Source organism: Manis pentadactyla, chromosome 10 (genome assembly GCF_030020395.1).
Source record: "Manis pentadactyla isolate mManPen7 chromosome 10, mManPen7.hap1, whole genome shotgun sequence".
Taxonomy (NCBI): Eukaryota; Metazoa; Chordata; class Mammalia; order Pholidota; family Manidae; genus Manis; species Manis pentadactyla.
The window spans coordinates 76,531,685-76,547,245 of NC_080028.1; the positions used below are offsets into that span (position 1 = coordinate 76,531,685).

The 15,561-nt window shown below is 39.6% G+C and overlaps 1 protein-coding gene across 1 annotated transcript in view; it reads right to left on the minus strand.

The window, feature by feature from the left end:
• Positions 1 to 14,410, minus strand: part of ACSM3 (acyl-CoA synthetase medium chain family member 3) — a 41,091-nt gene extending 26,681 nt beyond the window's left edge. Inside the window, exons 1-5 of the mRNA XM_036899364.2 lie at positions 14,150 to 14,410; positions 13,369 to 13,579; positions 9,208 to 9,415; positions 328 to 471; positions 55 to 211 (exon numbers count right to left, since the gene is read on the minus strand). Coding sequence (XP_036755259.2) covers positions 55 to 211; positions 328 to 471; positions 9,208 to 9,415; positions 13,369 to 13,579; positions 14,150 to 14,350 — 921 coding nt within the window. The 5' untranslated portion in view covers positions 14,351 to 14,410. The remainder of the gene's footprint in view (positions 1 to 54; positions 212 to 327; positions 472 to 9,207; positions 9,416 to 13,368; positions 13,580 to 14,149) is intronic.
• Positions 14,411 to 15,561: the final 1,151 nt, after the last annotated feature.

Below are 15,561 nucleotides of genomic sequence, written 5' to 3' on the forward strand. Positions count from 1 at the left end.
GTTAGTGATACTCATACGCATTGCTAAATGTTGGCCTCCTGTGCTCTGCCTTACTTGCAAGATAGAGGTTGGCTCAAACTGTGGCAAATAATGTGCAAATACACATGCTCCTTGGATCCATGGAGCAAAAACACAACTCCATGCAGACTTTGCCCAGCCTGTGTCAGAAGTATTCCACATCACATCTGATGGTGTCAAATCCAGCCAGAACCTGGGAAAACAAGGAATAGCCCTGATACATGTGGGAAATCAAATTGAAAAGGCCAACAAATGAGTCATCACCTTCATAATTTTGAAACTTCAAGATGCAGTTCTGTGACTTCTTACCTTCCATTTACAGATAATCCTAAACCGAAACTGCTGTGGGTGTGGCTGGTCATTTTAGGAGATCCACTTGTTCCACTGGTAAAGTAAATGGTCATCATCTCATTGTGTTTTGTCTTCACGCAGGTGTGGTTTTCACTGGCATATCTACAGAGAAAGAACTGCAGTGATTCTGCACCTAACACAAAGCATCAGAGACCATTACCACAGAAAAGGGTTCAAGAAACCATCCACCTGGACCTCTTCATCTCATGTATCAGGCCCAGCGACTTTGGTTGAATGCCAAGGTAAAAGCCATTTCTCTCTCCATCTTTTTAAGTACTTTCTGGAATCAAGCTAAACTTTGCCATCAACAACCCATTTATAACAGCTGATTTCATGGCTTTTTACTGAAGAAGAAGAGCTGAAACATTTAAAAAACTCAAGAGTTTTATCAAAACAGCAGAAAGGATTTTATGATATTGTAATCATGGATATGTGAAGAACTGTCCTTTCCTCTTCACTGTGGCTACTTTAAAATCTGATTTTTAAAAAATTAGTATATTAATAGAGGTCATGGGTAATGGTATAAAGCAAGGTATCAGCAAACTATAGCTCACAGGCCAAATCTGGCCTACCTCCTGCTTTTTCTACATGAAGGTTTATGGGAACACAGCCATAGCCCATTCATTTACATATTGTCTATGGCTGTTTTCTTTTTTTCTTTTTTCTTTTTTCTTTTGGTATCATTAATCTACAATTACATGAAGAACATTATGTTTACTAGCTCCCCCCTTCACCAAGTCCCCCCTACAAACCCATTACAGTCACTGTCCATCAGCGTAGTAAGATGCTGTAGAATCACTACTTGTCTTCTCTGTGTTGCACAGCCCTCCCCGTGCCCCCCCAACATTATACATGCTAATCGTAATGCCCTCTTTCTTTTTCCCTGCCCTTATCCCTCCCTTCCCACCCATCCTCCCCAGTCCCTTTCCCTTTGGGAACTGTTAGTCCATTCTTGGGTTCTGTGATTCTGATGCTGTTTTGTTCCTTCAGTTTTCCTTTGTTCTTTATTTTATTTTATTTTATTTTGGTATCATTAATCTACAAATACAGAAAGAATATTACGTTTACTAGGTTCCCCCCTTCACCAAGTCCCCCCCACATACCCCTTCACAGTCACTGTCCATCTGCATAGTAAAATGCTGTAAAATCACTACTTGTCTTCTCTATGTTGTGCAGCCCTCCCCGTGCCCCCCATGCACTATACATGCTAATCGTAATGCCCTCTTTCTTTTTCCCCGCCCATATCCCTCCCTTCCCACCTGTCCTCCCCAGTCCCTTTCCCTTTAGGAACTGTTAGTCCATTCTTGGGTTCTGTGAGTCTGCTGCTGTTTTGTTCCTTCAGTTTTCCTTTGTTATTATACTCCACATATGAGTGAAATCATTTGGTACTTGTCTATCTCTGCCTGGCTTATTTCATTGAGCATAATACCCTCTAGCTCCATCCATGTTGTTGCAAATGGTAGGATTTGTTTTCTTCTTATGGCTGAATAATATTCCATTGTGTATATGTACCACATCTTCTTTATCCATTCATCTACTGATGGACACTTAGGTTGATTCCATTTCTTGGCTATTGTAAATAGTGCTGCGATAAACATAGGGGTGCATCTGTCTTTTACAAACTGGGCTGCTGTATTCTTAGGGTAAATTCCTAGAAGTAGAATTCCTGGGTCAAATGGTATTTCTATTTTGAGCTCTTTGAGGAACCTCCTTACTGCTTTCCACAATGGTTGGACTAATTTACATTCCAACCAGCAGTGTAGGAGGGTTCCCTTTCTCCACAATCTCGCCAACATTTGTTGTTTGTCTTTTGGATGGTGGTGATCCTTACTGGTATGAAGTGATATCTCATTGTTAATTTGCATTTCTCTGATGACTAGCAATGTGGGGCATCTGTTCATGTGTCTATTGGCCATCTGAATTTCTTCTTTGGAGAACTCTCTGTTCAGCTCCTCTGCCCATTTTTTAATTGGATTATTTGCTTTTTGTTTGTTGAGGTGCATGAGCTCTTTATATATTTTGGATGTCAACCCTTTATCAGATCTGTCATTTATGAATATATTCCCCCATACTGTAGGATGTCTTTTTCTTCTAATGATGGTGTCCTTTGCTGTACAGAAGCTTTTCAGCTTCATATAGTCCCACTTGTTCATTTTTGCTTTTGTTTCCCTTGCTCAGGGAGATATGTTCATGAAGAAGTCACTCATATTTTTGTCCAAGAGATTTTTGCCTATGTTTTTTTCTAAGACTTTTATGGTTTCATGACCTACATTCAGATCTTTGATCCATTTCAAATTTACTTTTGTGTATGGGGTTAGACAGTGATCCAGTTTCATTCTCTTACATGTAGCTGTCCAGTTTTGCTAGCACCATCTGTTGAAGAGGCTGTCATTTCCCCACTGTATGTCCATGGCTCCTTTATCGTATATTAATTGACCATATATGTTTGGGTTAATGTTTGGGGACTCTATTCTGTTCCATTGGTCTGTGGCTCTGTTCTTGTGCCAGTACCAAATTGTCTTGATTACTGTGGCTTTGTAGTAGAGCTTGAAGTTGAGGAGCGAGATCCCTCCCACTTTATTCTTCCTTCTCAGGATTGCTTTGGCTATTCGGGGTCTTTGGTGTTTCCATATGAATTTTTGAATTATTTGTTCCAGTTCATTGAAGAATGCTGTTGGTAATTTGATAGGGATTGCATCAAATCTGTATATTGTTTTGGGCAGGATGGCCATTTTGACAATATTAATTCTTCCTGGCCAGGAGCATTGGATGGGATGTGTTTCCATTTGTTAGTGTCCTCCTTAATTTCTCTTAAGAGTGTCTTATAGTTTTCAGGGTATAGGTCTTTCACTTCCTTGGTTAGATTTATTCCTAGGTATTTTATTCTTTTTGATGCAATTGTGAATGGAATTCTTTTCCTGATTTCTCTTTCTATTAGTTCATTGTTAGTGTATAGGAAAGCCACAGATTTCTGTGTGTTAATTTTGTATCCTGCAACTTTGCTGAATTCCGCTATTAGTTCTAGTAGTTTTGGAGTGGACTCTTTAAGGTTTTTTATGTACAATATCATGTCATCTGCAAATAGTGACAGTTTAACTTCTTTACCAATCTGGATTCCTTGCATTTCTTTGTTTTGTCTGATTGCCGTGGCTAGGACCTCCACTACTATGTTGAATAACAGCGGGGAGAGTGGGCATCCCTGTCTTGTTCCCGATCTCAGAGGAAAAGCTTTCAGGTTCTTGCTGTTCAGTATGATGTTGGCTGTGGGTTTATCATATATGGCCTTGTGTATGTTGAGATACTTGCCCTGTATACCCATTTTGTTGAGAGTTTTTATCATGAATGGATGTTGAATTTTGTCGAATGATTTTTCAGCATCTATGGAGATGATCATGTAGTTTCTGTCCTTCTTCTTGTGGATGTGGTGGATGATGTTGATGGATTTTCGAATGTTGTACCATCCTTGCATCCCTGGGATGAATCCCACTTGGGCATGGTGTATGATCCTTTTGATGTATTTTTGAATTCGGTTTCCTAATATTTTGTTGAGTATTTTTGCATCTATATTCATCAGGGATATTGGTCTGTAGTTTTCTTTTTTGGTGGGGTCTTTGCCTGGTTTTGGTATTAGGGTGATGTTAGCTTCATAGAATGAGTTTGGGAGTATCCCCTCCTCCTCTATTTTTTGGAAAACTTTAAGGAGAATGGGTATTATGTCTTCCCTGTATGTCTGATAAAATTCCGAGGTAAATCCATCTGGCCCAGGGGTTTTGTTCTTTGGTAGTTTTTGGATTACCGCTTCAATTTCGTTGCTGGTAATTGGTCTGTTTAGATTTTCTGTTTCTTCCTGGGTCAATCTTGGAAGGTTATATTTTTCTAGGAAGTTGTCCATTTCTCCTAGGTTTCCTAGCTTGTTAGCATATAGGTTTTCATAGTATTCTCTAATAATTCTTTGTATTTCTGTGGGGTCCGTCATGATTTTTCCTTTCTCGTTTCTGATTCTGTTGATGTGTATTGATTCTCTTTTTCTCTTAGTAAGTCTGGCTAGAGGCTTATCTATTTTGTTTATTTTCTCAAAGAGGCAGCTCTTGGTTTCATTGATTGTTTCTATTGTTTAATTCTTCTCCATTTTATTTATTTCTTCTCTGATCTTTATTATGTCCCTCCTCCTGCTGACCTTAGGCCTCATTTTTTCTTCTTTTTCCAATTTCGATAATTGTGACATTAGACTATTCATTTGGGATTGTTCTTCCTTCTTTAAATATGCCTGGATTGCTATATACTTTCCTCTTAAGACTGCTTTCGCTGCGTCCCACAGAAGTTGGGGCTTTGTGTTGTTGTTGTCATTTGTTTCCATATATTGCTGGATCTCCATTTTAATTTACTCATTGATCCATTGATTATTTAGGAGCATGTTGTTAAGCCTCCATGTGTTTGTGAGCCTTTTTGCTTTCTTTGTACAATTCATTTCTAGTTTTACACCTTTGTGGTCTGAAAAGTTGGTTGGTAGGATTTCAATCTTTTTGAATTTACTGAGGCTCTTTTAGTGGCCTAGTATGTGGTCTATTCTGGAGAATGTTCCATGTGCAGTTGAGAAGAATGTGTATCCTGTTGCTTTTGGATGTAGAGTTCTATAGATGTCTATTAGGTCCATCTGTTCTAGTGTGTTGTTCAGTGCCTCTGTGTCCTTACTTATTTTCTCTCTGGTGGATCTGTCCTTTGGAGTGAGTAGTGTGTTGAAGTCTCCTAAAATGAATGCATTGCATTTTATTTCCTCCTTTAATTCTGTTAGTATTTGTTTCACATATGTTGGTGCTCCTGTATGGGATGCATATATATTTATAATGGTTATATCCTCTTGTTGGACTGACCCCTTTATCATTATGTAGTGTCCTCCTTTATCTCTTGTTACTTTCTTTGTTTTGAGGTCTATTTTGTCTGGTACTAGTACTGCAACACCTGCTTTTTTCTCCCTGTTGTTTGCATGAAATATATTTTTCCATCCCTTGACTTTCAGTCTGTGCATGTCTTTGGGTTTGAGGTGAGTCTGTTGTAAGCAGCATATAGAGGATGGGTCTTGCTTTTTTATCCATTCTATTACTCTTGTGTCTTTTGATTGGTACATTCAGTCCATTTACATTTAGGGTGATTATTGAAAGAAATGTACTTATTGCCATTGCAGGCTTTAAGTTTGTGGTTATCAAAGGTTCAAGGTTAGCTTCTTTGCTATCTTACTGTCTAACTTAACTCACTTTTTGAGCTATTATAAACATTGTCTGATGATTCTTTATTTCTCGCCTGTCTTATTCCTCCTCCTCCCTTCTTCATATGTTGGGTGTTTTGTTCTGTGCTCTTTTTAGGAGTGCTCCCATCTAGAGCAGTCCCTCTAAGATACCCTGTAGAGGTGGTTTGTGGGAGGCAAATTCCCTCAACTTTTGCTTGTCTGGGAATTGTTTAATCCCTTCTTCATATTTAAATGAGAATTGTGCTGGATACAGTATTCTTGGGTCAAGGCCCTTCTGTTTCATTGCATTAAATATATCATGCCATTCTCTTCTGGCCTATAAGGTTTCTTTTGAGAAGTCTGATAGCCTGATGGGTTTTCCTTTGTAGGTGACCTTTTTTTTCTCTCTGGCTGCCTTTAATATTCTGTCCTTGTCTTTGATATTTACCATTTTAATTATTATGTGTCTTGGTGTTGCCCTCCTTGGGTCCCTTGTCATGGGAGTTCTGTGTACTTCTGTGGTCTGAGAGGCCATTTCCTCTCCCAGTTTGTGGAAGTTTTCAGCAATTATTTCTTCAAAGACACTTTCTATCCCTTTTTCTCTCTTCTTCTTCTTCTGGTGCTCCTATAATACGAATATTGTTCCGTTTTGATTGGTCACACCGTTCTATTAATATTCTTTCATTCCTGGAGATCCTTTTATCTCTCTCTACATCAGCTTCTCTGTGTCCCTGTTCTCTGATTTCTAGTCCATTAATGGTCTCTTTTATCTCATCCATTCTGCTTTGAAGTCCTTCCAGCAATTGTTTTATTTCTGTATTCTCCCTCCTTAGTTCTTGCATATTTCTCTGCAAGTCCATCAGCATGGTTATGACTTTTGTTTTGAATTCTTTTTCAGGAAGATTGGTTAAATCTATCTCCCCAGATTCCTTCTCAGGGGAGGATGTGGAGGATGTCTGGGTTAGTCTGGTCTGGATCAAATTTTTCTGCCTTTTCATGTTGATACGTGCAGTGGTATGCTGTTGACTCGTCTTTCAGCTGGGAGAACCAAGACCCTTTCCACTTGCTCCTGGCCTTTCTTTACTGGGACAATGGTGACCCCTAGCGGCTTGTGTTGGGCAGTTGTGCGTAGACTGGGTCTCTGTATCTTGCCTGGCCACTATGGAGGAAGCTCCCTTGCTGTGGGCATGGCCAGCCTCAGGCTGCTGCTCTGCTATGGCCGGGCCACGCCAGAGGGGGAATGGTCGGGGGGCTGTTTATCGCCATGAGGGGTCGGTCTCAGAGCTGCGCTGCTGCCCAGGGGGTTAGGGTGCCTGGAGTTTCCCGGGATTCCAAGCTGCTGGGCTACGTGTCCCGGGACGCTTCCATCCAGCTGTTGGGTCCCTGTCCCTTTAAGACTTTCAAAAAGCACTCGCTTTTCTTTGTCCCAGGGGTGCCAGCTGCAGGGACCCACTCTCAGGTTTTACTGTCCCATTTCGCTAGTTTCCCGCACTCCTTGCACTGTGTGTCTGAGCTCTGGGTGCAAATGGCTAGGGCTGGCTATTTAGCAGTCCTGGGCTCCCTCTCCCTCCCCGCTCTGACTCCTTTCCTCCTGCCAGGAGCTGGGGTGAGGGGCACTCAGGTCCCACTGGGCCAGGGCTTGTATCTTAACCCCTTTGCGAGGTGCTGGGTTCTCACAGGTGTGGATGTAGTCTGGCTGTTGTCCTGTATCTTCTGGTCTCTCTTTTAGGGATAGTTGTATTTGTTGTATTTTCAAAAATATATATGTTTTTGGTAGGAGATTCCCACTGTCCTACTCACGCTGCCATCTTGGCTCTGCCCCCTGAGTTCTGCCTCTTCTATTTTTTGGAAAACTTTAAGGCGAATGGGTATTATGTCTTCTCTGTATGTCTGATAAAATTCTGAGGTAAATCCATCTGACTCTATGGCTGTTTTCATGCTACAACATTAGAGGTGAGTAGGCCTGCAAGTCCTAAGATATTTACTACCCACTCCTCTTCTAGAAAATGTTTGCTGACCCCTGAAAGGATGATTTTTCTGTTTCTCAACAAGAGTTTACATAGTTCCGAATACAGTAAACAATAAGACTGAAGGGGATCTAAACATTCCTCCAGGTAAGGAAGAACCCCAGCAAAGAAAAAAAACACATCTCTTTCTGAAGGATTGGTGGCCTGCTATGTAAGTCATACATCAGGGGAGCTGACAAGGTAAACTCTGCACATCCAGTGTCCGAGAAACATACAGACTTTCTCTGGGAGTACACAGCTGAGAATGAAAGAACTAGGCCATGAGAAGTAGAAAGAAGCTGTTTTCAAAGCCTAACAAAGTTAAACCAACTGTTTAGTCTATGATTCCATAATTATCTTCCTTAAAAACTGTACCAATAGCTGTGTACCTATCACCTCATTCATAGATATGGTTGCTTTTGAAACCTAAAGCAGGTTTCAAAAGTTAAATCATACCAATCTCTCACCACTAGAGGCAGCAAACATAGCAGTTAGAAGCGTGGGCTCGGAAGCCATACTGCCTGGGTTTTGAAACCCAGCTCTGATAGATCCTAGCATTTGACCTTATTCATTTGTGAAATTATAGTACCTACCTCTTAGATTATTGTGAGATTTAATTGAGTTAATGTTTCAAAAGTACTTGCAACAGTGCTTGGCACATAACCAGTACCATATAAATGTTAGCTGTTGTTGCAATTATAACCTTATTTTAATTAGAACAGTACTTGGCATTTAGTAAGACCTCTATAAATGTTAGGTATTTTAGAGGAGTTAGTAACAAATCCACAGTTATAAGCTTGCTCCCAAGTCCTTGAGTAAAGGGGGGAAGCTCATTCTAGACAGGGAATTTACCGCCAACCTAAAGCTAAGACATAACCGAGACCTGGCAAGAATTCCAGGGGGCCCTTTGAAGCACCCCATAGCAAGGCTTTATAATTGGAAACATTAACATTAAGTGTACTTATTTATAACCTGAGAGAAGTGTTGCTGTAAGCAAGAGAATAATATAGCTTACACAGAAGGATTGATGATGATCAATTTTGCTGGGAGATGATAACAGCTCTGTCATTGGTGCTGTGACACACCTTCTAAGTCCCATTTCAGGAATGAGGAACTTACTCCCCACAGGTGCTGGAGCCCTCTAGAGATTGCCTTGGCTGAAGAGAGCTGCCTCACTCAAAGTCACGCCTCCTGGTAGTGATAACCCCCACCCAATTACTGATTAGTATGGGTGCCTCTTGCTTTCAGAGGTCCCAGTGGGCTGGCTGCTGAGGACTTTTTGGGGGAGTACAGAAAACAGATAAATTTTGTCCTCTACCTAGCCCCACGTCCTTTCCCTTCCTTCACAGGTGTTGATCTCAAGAGAAATCCTTAATAAACTTCTTACACAACTAATCTCTGTCATAGGGTCTGATTCCTGGAAGACCCAACCTATGCAAAACACTTCCAGCTCCTTCCTGCCTCAGAGCTTTGCACTATTAGTGCAGCAATAATCACTAGTAGTCTCCTATGCCTATTTTCATTTTTCTGTTCACTCCTGGCTTGAATATCTCTTCAATGTTGCTTTTCTTTTTGGGAGACTGTTCTGCAACAATCATGGCTACTCACTTCAACATCTCCTTGAGGTTTCCCCACCCTTCTTTGGGGTTCTGAGACACAATTAGCTTGGAGTGCAGATTTTCACATTTAGCTGCAACAGCATCTACTGCTGGGGCTAAAACTTCATTGGTAATAATGCACTTTGCTTTTGAAGATTGTAATCTGTAGAGGATGTCTTTCTGGGTCAGCTGAGAGGTTCCTGGAATTAAAACTGTCCCTAAAGGAGAATAAAAAAAACAATGTTTAGAAGGAAGGATTTCTTTCATCATGTTAGGGTACTATAGATAGTTCATGTACACATTCTATATTTCTCAGAATTAGTTTGCCGTTTTATTTACTAGGCGAGATATTTATCTTCTTATCCTTATTCTGATTTATCTTTCAAGGGATCTCAAAGTCTATGACCCGTTTACCTAACATGAAAGCATGTTAAATGCTCGATAATTATTTTCTCTCTGAATACCATTCATAACATTCAGCTTAAAGAGGGTTTTGATTGAAAATAACATTTACTAGATAAATACCAGGTGCTATTTTAAGTGTTTTGCAGATTTTAACTAATTTAATCTGCTCCAAAAACCTACAGTCACAAAAGATATAAATAAGTTGCTCAAGGTCACCAAAATAGAAAGTGGTAGTGCAGGGATTAAGCCCTGTCACCTGCCCTGAGCTGTAAACTGAACCATTTCAGTTCAGCTCCTCTTAAAATGTATGTGATTGTTTTATGATTTCTTTCCTAAGGGGAGGATTGAGGCATTTATTTGTGCTTCTACCATGACCTGCTGTAAGTTACACTGTAAGTGTAGTGTCATGGTTAAGAGTGTGTCTAGGAGCCAAATAGTCTTACAGCTTGTCCTTGACAGGCCACTTCATCTCTGAGAATTCTAGGTTCTGCATCAGTAAAATGGGGATTTTAGTAATACTACCTTCTCTATAGGATTCATAAGATTAAATGAGCTAAAATGTGTAGAGAGCTTAGAGCAGTGCTGAATAAATTCTAGCTATTATTTTTCTCAAAGGATTAAGGGACTTTCAAGAATATATCTATGTCTATATCTGTATTGATATTCTGTATGTCTCTATATCTGTCTATATCTATATGCCAGACTCCACCACTCATAAATTCCAGACTTTCAAAAGAGGGGTAGAATGCATTTACTTCTCAACAGTTTTTACTTTTCCCAAAGACACAGAAGGAAGGATATTGAGTATCACATGCCTGGTCATTTCTGGACTCTTGACCCTGGCTTGTCTTTTCATTTTGGAAAGGACAAGCCCCTCCAGTGGAGTTCTTCAGGAAACAGAGAACCAGGACCAAAACACAAAGCTTTTCAGAATGTCTTCCTTTATAATCAGAGCAATACAGCAATTTTTATGTGGTGGTAACTCCAAGGTTAGAGATGTTCCACCTAAGGATATGTAGTTAGCTTTCGATGGCCTAACGCTTTTGTATAATTTAAAGGCACTCTCTAATGACAGGCTCACTGCCAGCACTTCATGCCCAAAGAAGCACTTTATTTTTAAACATACTACCCTTAGATAACTAATTTCTGCCAATATATAATTCATATCATTAACAATGATCAATCTTACCTATTAAAATTACTTCCTGTCCAAATTAACCATTCTGGGAATCATTACATAGTTTTTTGCCAGGGAGAAAATTGTTACTTTAAATTAAAAAATGATCTTCTAATATTGCTCTGGAGTGATGTGCTAGATGTCCACAAATACTATGACTTCATTTACTCATTAGTTCATTAAAATATATATATTGAGAGCCTATTATGTGTTGCACACTTTTCTAAGTGATACAAATATCATTAGAACAAGATGGACAGAGGTCCCTGCCCTCATGGATATTACATTCTAGACAGACAGTCAACATATAGACAGTATCAAGTGATGGGAAGTGCTGTTTAAAAGATAAAGAATGATTTGGGTGGGAGATGGGAGGAGCTGTTTTAGATAGGGTGGCCAAAGTTGGCCTCTCTGAGGAGAATTCCTACTGGTATTTCAGTTTCATGTTAAAAAAAAGTTCAAAACTGCCAGATATGAAATGTCCACTTCTGCTTCATAGTTGTTATTTTGCATAAATGCCTACATGTTAACACATGCTACTGAAGCCAGACAGGGAAAAGATCTAAAGAAAACACAGAAAAGCAGAAAGAGCTCTGGGCTGGACATCTGGGCTACAAAGTTCTTATTTTCCTATTTCTCTAATCAAGGTGTGACCTAGGCCAGGTTGCTGAATCTGGACCTTGCTTTCCTCATTTGTGAATGAAATGGAAGGTCTAGTTCCTTGCCACTCCAAGGTCTCTGGATTAGTAGCATTAATACCACCTGAGAACTTGTAAGAAATGTAGGATTTTAGATCCCACCCATTTTAACAAGATCCCTAACTTACTCAAATACACACCATAGTTTGAGGAAATTTAACTATATGCTTTTTAAGAACTAGTCTTACTTTGAAATTTTATGAAAATCCTAGAAAATCCTGGAGAATGCATTGGGCTCTAGCCCTGACTTCCTGAGTGACCTTAGGCAAGTGACTTAATGTTCCTTCCACCTCCCTGACCCCAACACCCCAGTCTAAGAAAGCTTTGGCTTCCCTGTTTATAAAGTGAGGCTTCCCCTTCCTACTCATAAAGCTCTTGTGAAGGTAAAATGAGCAAATGGTTTTAAAGCCAGCAGGACCACATATATCATAGAAACTTCATAAAGACCTATGGACTGAGATTGGGTGTTATACTAGCTTTTTGTGGTAAATATTACTTAAAGCAAGGGACCAACTCATTGGGAATTAATATTTTTAAATAATTATGTCCTGAGATTTCTGTTAGAATAGGATCTGGCCTATAATACACAGAAGATAGTTTGAAAATTTTAATGTGATACTTGTCAGCAGTGGAGGCTATCAAGCAGATATCTCTGAGATTTCGTAGCTTAAGAAAATAGACTGCCTTCCAAGAGCTAAACTATAAACTCAATATGAAACAGATCAGAATAGAGTTATGCAAAGTGTGTAAACATATTAATTCAACAAACATTTCTGAGCATTTATTATATACCAGTTATTGGAAGTGAAGAGATCAATATATCATAGCCATTGCCTTTTAAGAACTTACATAGTCTTTTGGGAATGTCATATTCATGAGCAAATAGTATACCCAGACAATATAGTACAGATTAAAATAAAAATATATACAGGTTTCTTTGGGGAGCCAAAAAGAAACTACCTGGATCAGGCCATCAGGATGGCATTGCCTGAGAATGTGACATTAGAGCTGAGACTTGAAAATCTAATAGAAGGTGTCCAGGTGATTAGGTATGAAGGAAAGGCTTTCCAAGGACAGGAGAACAATGTGCACAAAAGCCAGGAGATGGGAAAGGTCATGAACCTTACCGGAAAGCATTTGACATGGCTGGGGAACAGAGTTTGAGGGTGAGAATATGAGAACAAAGAAGGGGAAAAAACCAGATCCTTTCATGACATACGTAAACAGGTTTGGATTTTATCTGTTAGGCAACAGGGAGTTATTAAATGATGTCAGGCAGCAAAGTGACAGGATAAAATGTGTGTTCCAGAAAGAACACTTGCTATTGGATTGGGGTTGGATGTGAGCACACAAAAGACCAGAACTGGGGAGACTTAGGGGAATCCATTCAGAAGATGATAGAGATCACAATGTAGTTGGAGAAGAAGAGGGACTCTGGAGGCATGTAGGTTGTCAAATTTATAAGATGCAGTAACCGATAGGAAGGAGGAGTAACAGATGCCTGGCTTAGAGCACCAGATAAATGGTAATAAATGGTGACAGTAATAAAGACATGAAACAAGAACTAGGGTAGATTCTTTGAGCTTGTGGCTACATTGAGTTTCAGATGACCATGGGTCCTATAAGAGAAGAACAGTAGGCATGAAGATATTCACTGTTAACTGGCATTCACTTAATAAACCTATTTCATTATGAAAAACCCAACTCCTAGTTTAGGTCAACAGATATGGCATGTTTCCAACACATTTCTAAGGTTCCTAAGACTAATATGATATTGTGTATAGTTCCTCAAATAATTTACCCAAATAAATATCTCATGATTACTTAGATGTTTTGGAAAATCTCCTATTCAGCCTAGTTTAGATATAAACAGATTGCAGACACTACTAACCTGTTCGCAGACAGGCTATATTTGCAAGCCACCATTCTGGGATCCTGGGAAGAATCACAATTACTCGATCTTCCCTTTGTAGGGCACAGACTTCTGTAAGTATATTGGCAAATTTCCTAGACAAATATCCCATTTCCTCAAAACTCCATCTCACTTCTTCTCCATTTCCATTTATCCACCAGAAGGCTGGATTGGAACACCTCTTTCCAGCCTAAAGAAAGACAAATCAGTCATGGATATAAAGATGGTTATGCCTGATTTCTATTTTAATTGACTTAATGAAATATTTTCTCTGAAAAATTCACAGGCCATTATATTTAAGACATACATGGAATATTTGGAAATAACTGGTGTCCTTATTTCCAGATGTTGGGAGCCATGTCATTTCTTCCAGCATTTGTCATTTCCCATTTATTTCCTTTCTAAAAAGTTAGAATTCTTGTCTTGTGTGTCTCTCAGCGCTGTATCTATCACTCATTTCCTTTCATTTTCTGACTCTTGGAATCACTTTTCACTCCTTTTTGTTTTTAAAAAAAACCTATAATTAAACATTTTTATAACCCAGGCTTTCCCAACCATGGAACTATTAACATGTTGAGTCAGATAATTCTTTGCTGTGGGGGACTGACCTGTGTATTATAGGATAAGAATCCCTGGCCTCTACCCATTAGCATGCATCCTCCCCCTAGGTCATTTCAACAAAATTGCCTCCAGACATTGCTAAATGACCCCTAGGGGCAAAATCACTTCTAGGGTGGTTGGACTGGGCCTTGTTCCATACCTTTTCCATATTGGTCCATTGGTCTAGAACATCTTTAGCAAAGTTGAAATACTCTGGAATCTCTAGTTTGAAGTCTTGTTTCATGGATTCATAGTTGGAAAAATTCTGAGGGGTCACTGTTCTATAATCTTTATGCAGTGCTCTCACAGAACTAGGAATTGCTGCATGCTGAAAACACTTGGCACGAAGTAACAACTCCATGGTGAGAAGAGCTAGAATCAGTCTTGTTGGATGTTTAGCATTCAAGATTTCCACAGAAACCAATCCATCTAAAAGACAACAGAAGGACATGTGTTTGTCTCTGTCCTAAAAGTAGCTATATCCTAAAGCAACTAGATTTTATTATTTACAATCATCATAAGAGTACTATTCTCTGCACACTCACTGTTCCATACAGTGTTCTCAGTGTTTTAAAATTACATATAAGTTATGATTAAATCTTCAGAATAATACTGTGGAGTGGATACTATTATCATCTCTGTTTACAGACAAAGACAATGACTAGTCTGTCTTAGTTAGTTTTGGCTGCCATAACAAAATACCATAGACAGAGTGGCTTAAACAACAGACGTTTATTTCTCACAGTACTGGAGTCTGGGAAATCCAAAGAAGAGGTGCCAACCAATTCAGTTCCCCAGTGAGAGCCCTGTTGCTGGCTTGCAGATATCATCTACTCTTGGTGTCCTCACATGATGGAGAGAAAGTATGCTCTGGTTTCTCTTCCTTTTCTTATAAGGATACTAATGCCATCATGAGGACTCCACCCTCATGACCTCATCTAAACTCAATTAACCCCCACTTTCAAATACTATCACATTGTGAAGTTATAGCTTCAACAGATGAATTTGGGGGGGACACAAACATTCAATCAGTAACAGAGGCATTGGTTGGCTTTGAACCCATAACTGTCTGGTCCTGTCCATTCTTCTAACTGCTAATTGCTATCACCTCTCATATGCATTTCAAGTAAAAATCTGGGTCACGCAGTTAATTTCAGTGAAAGCAAAAGGCTCAGATTTATTAGCAAATAACTTTCACCTGCATTTCAAAAGTTGTGCAGACATGTTGGGAGAATTTTTAACAGTGGGCAATCCATAGGTGAAGAAACTAAGAGTAGCCCAATACCAATTAGGCATGAAAGAACTGTCAAAAATTCTCTAATTGATAGGCCTCAGTTCCCATCCTCTCAATAGGAGCCCACACTACCTTCAAGCCCAGGCTTGGTGCTGCATTTACCAGAAATGTAATAATAGGGCTTTAACCCTTAGAACTTTTTTGGGGGAGGCCCCTCCTGGCCACTCAGCCCTCCCTGCTTCTGTGGGAAATCATTTGATCACAGTGTCATTTGCTTGACTGAGGTCCCATAAACAGGGCAGTTAAGAACACAGTCCTAAGAAAAATTATATGCTAAC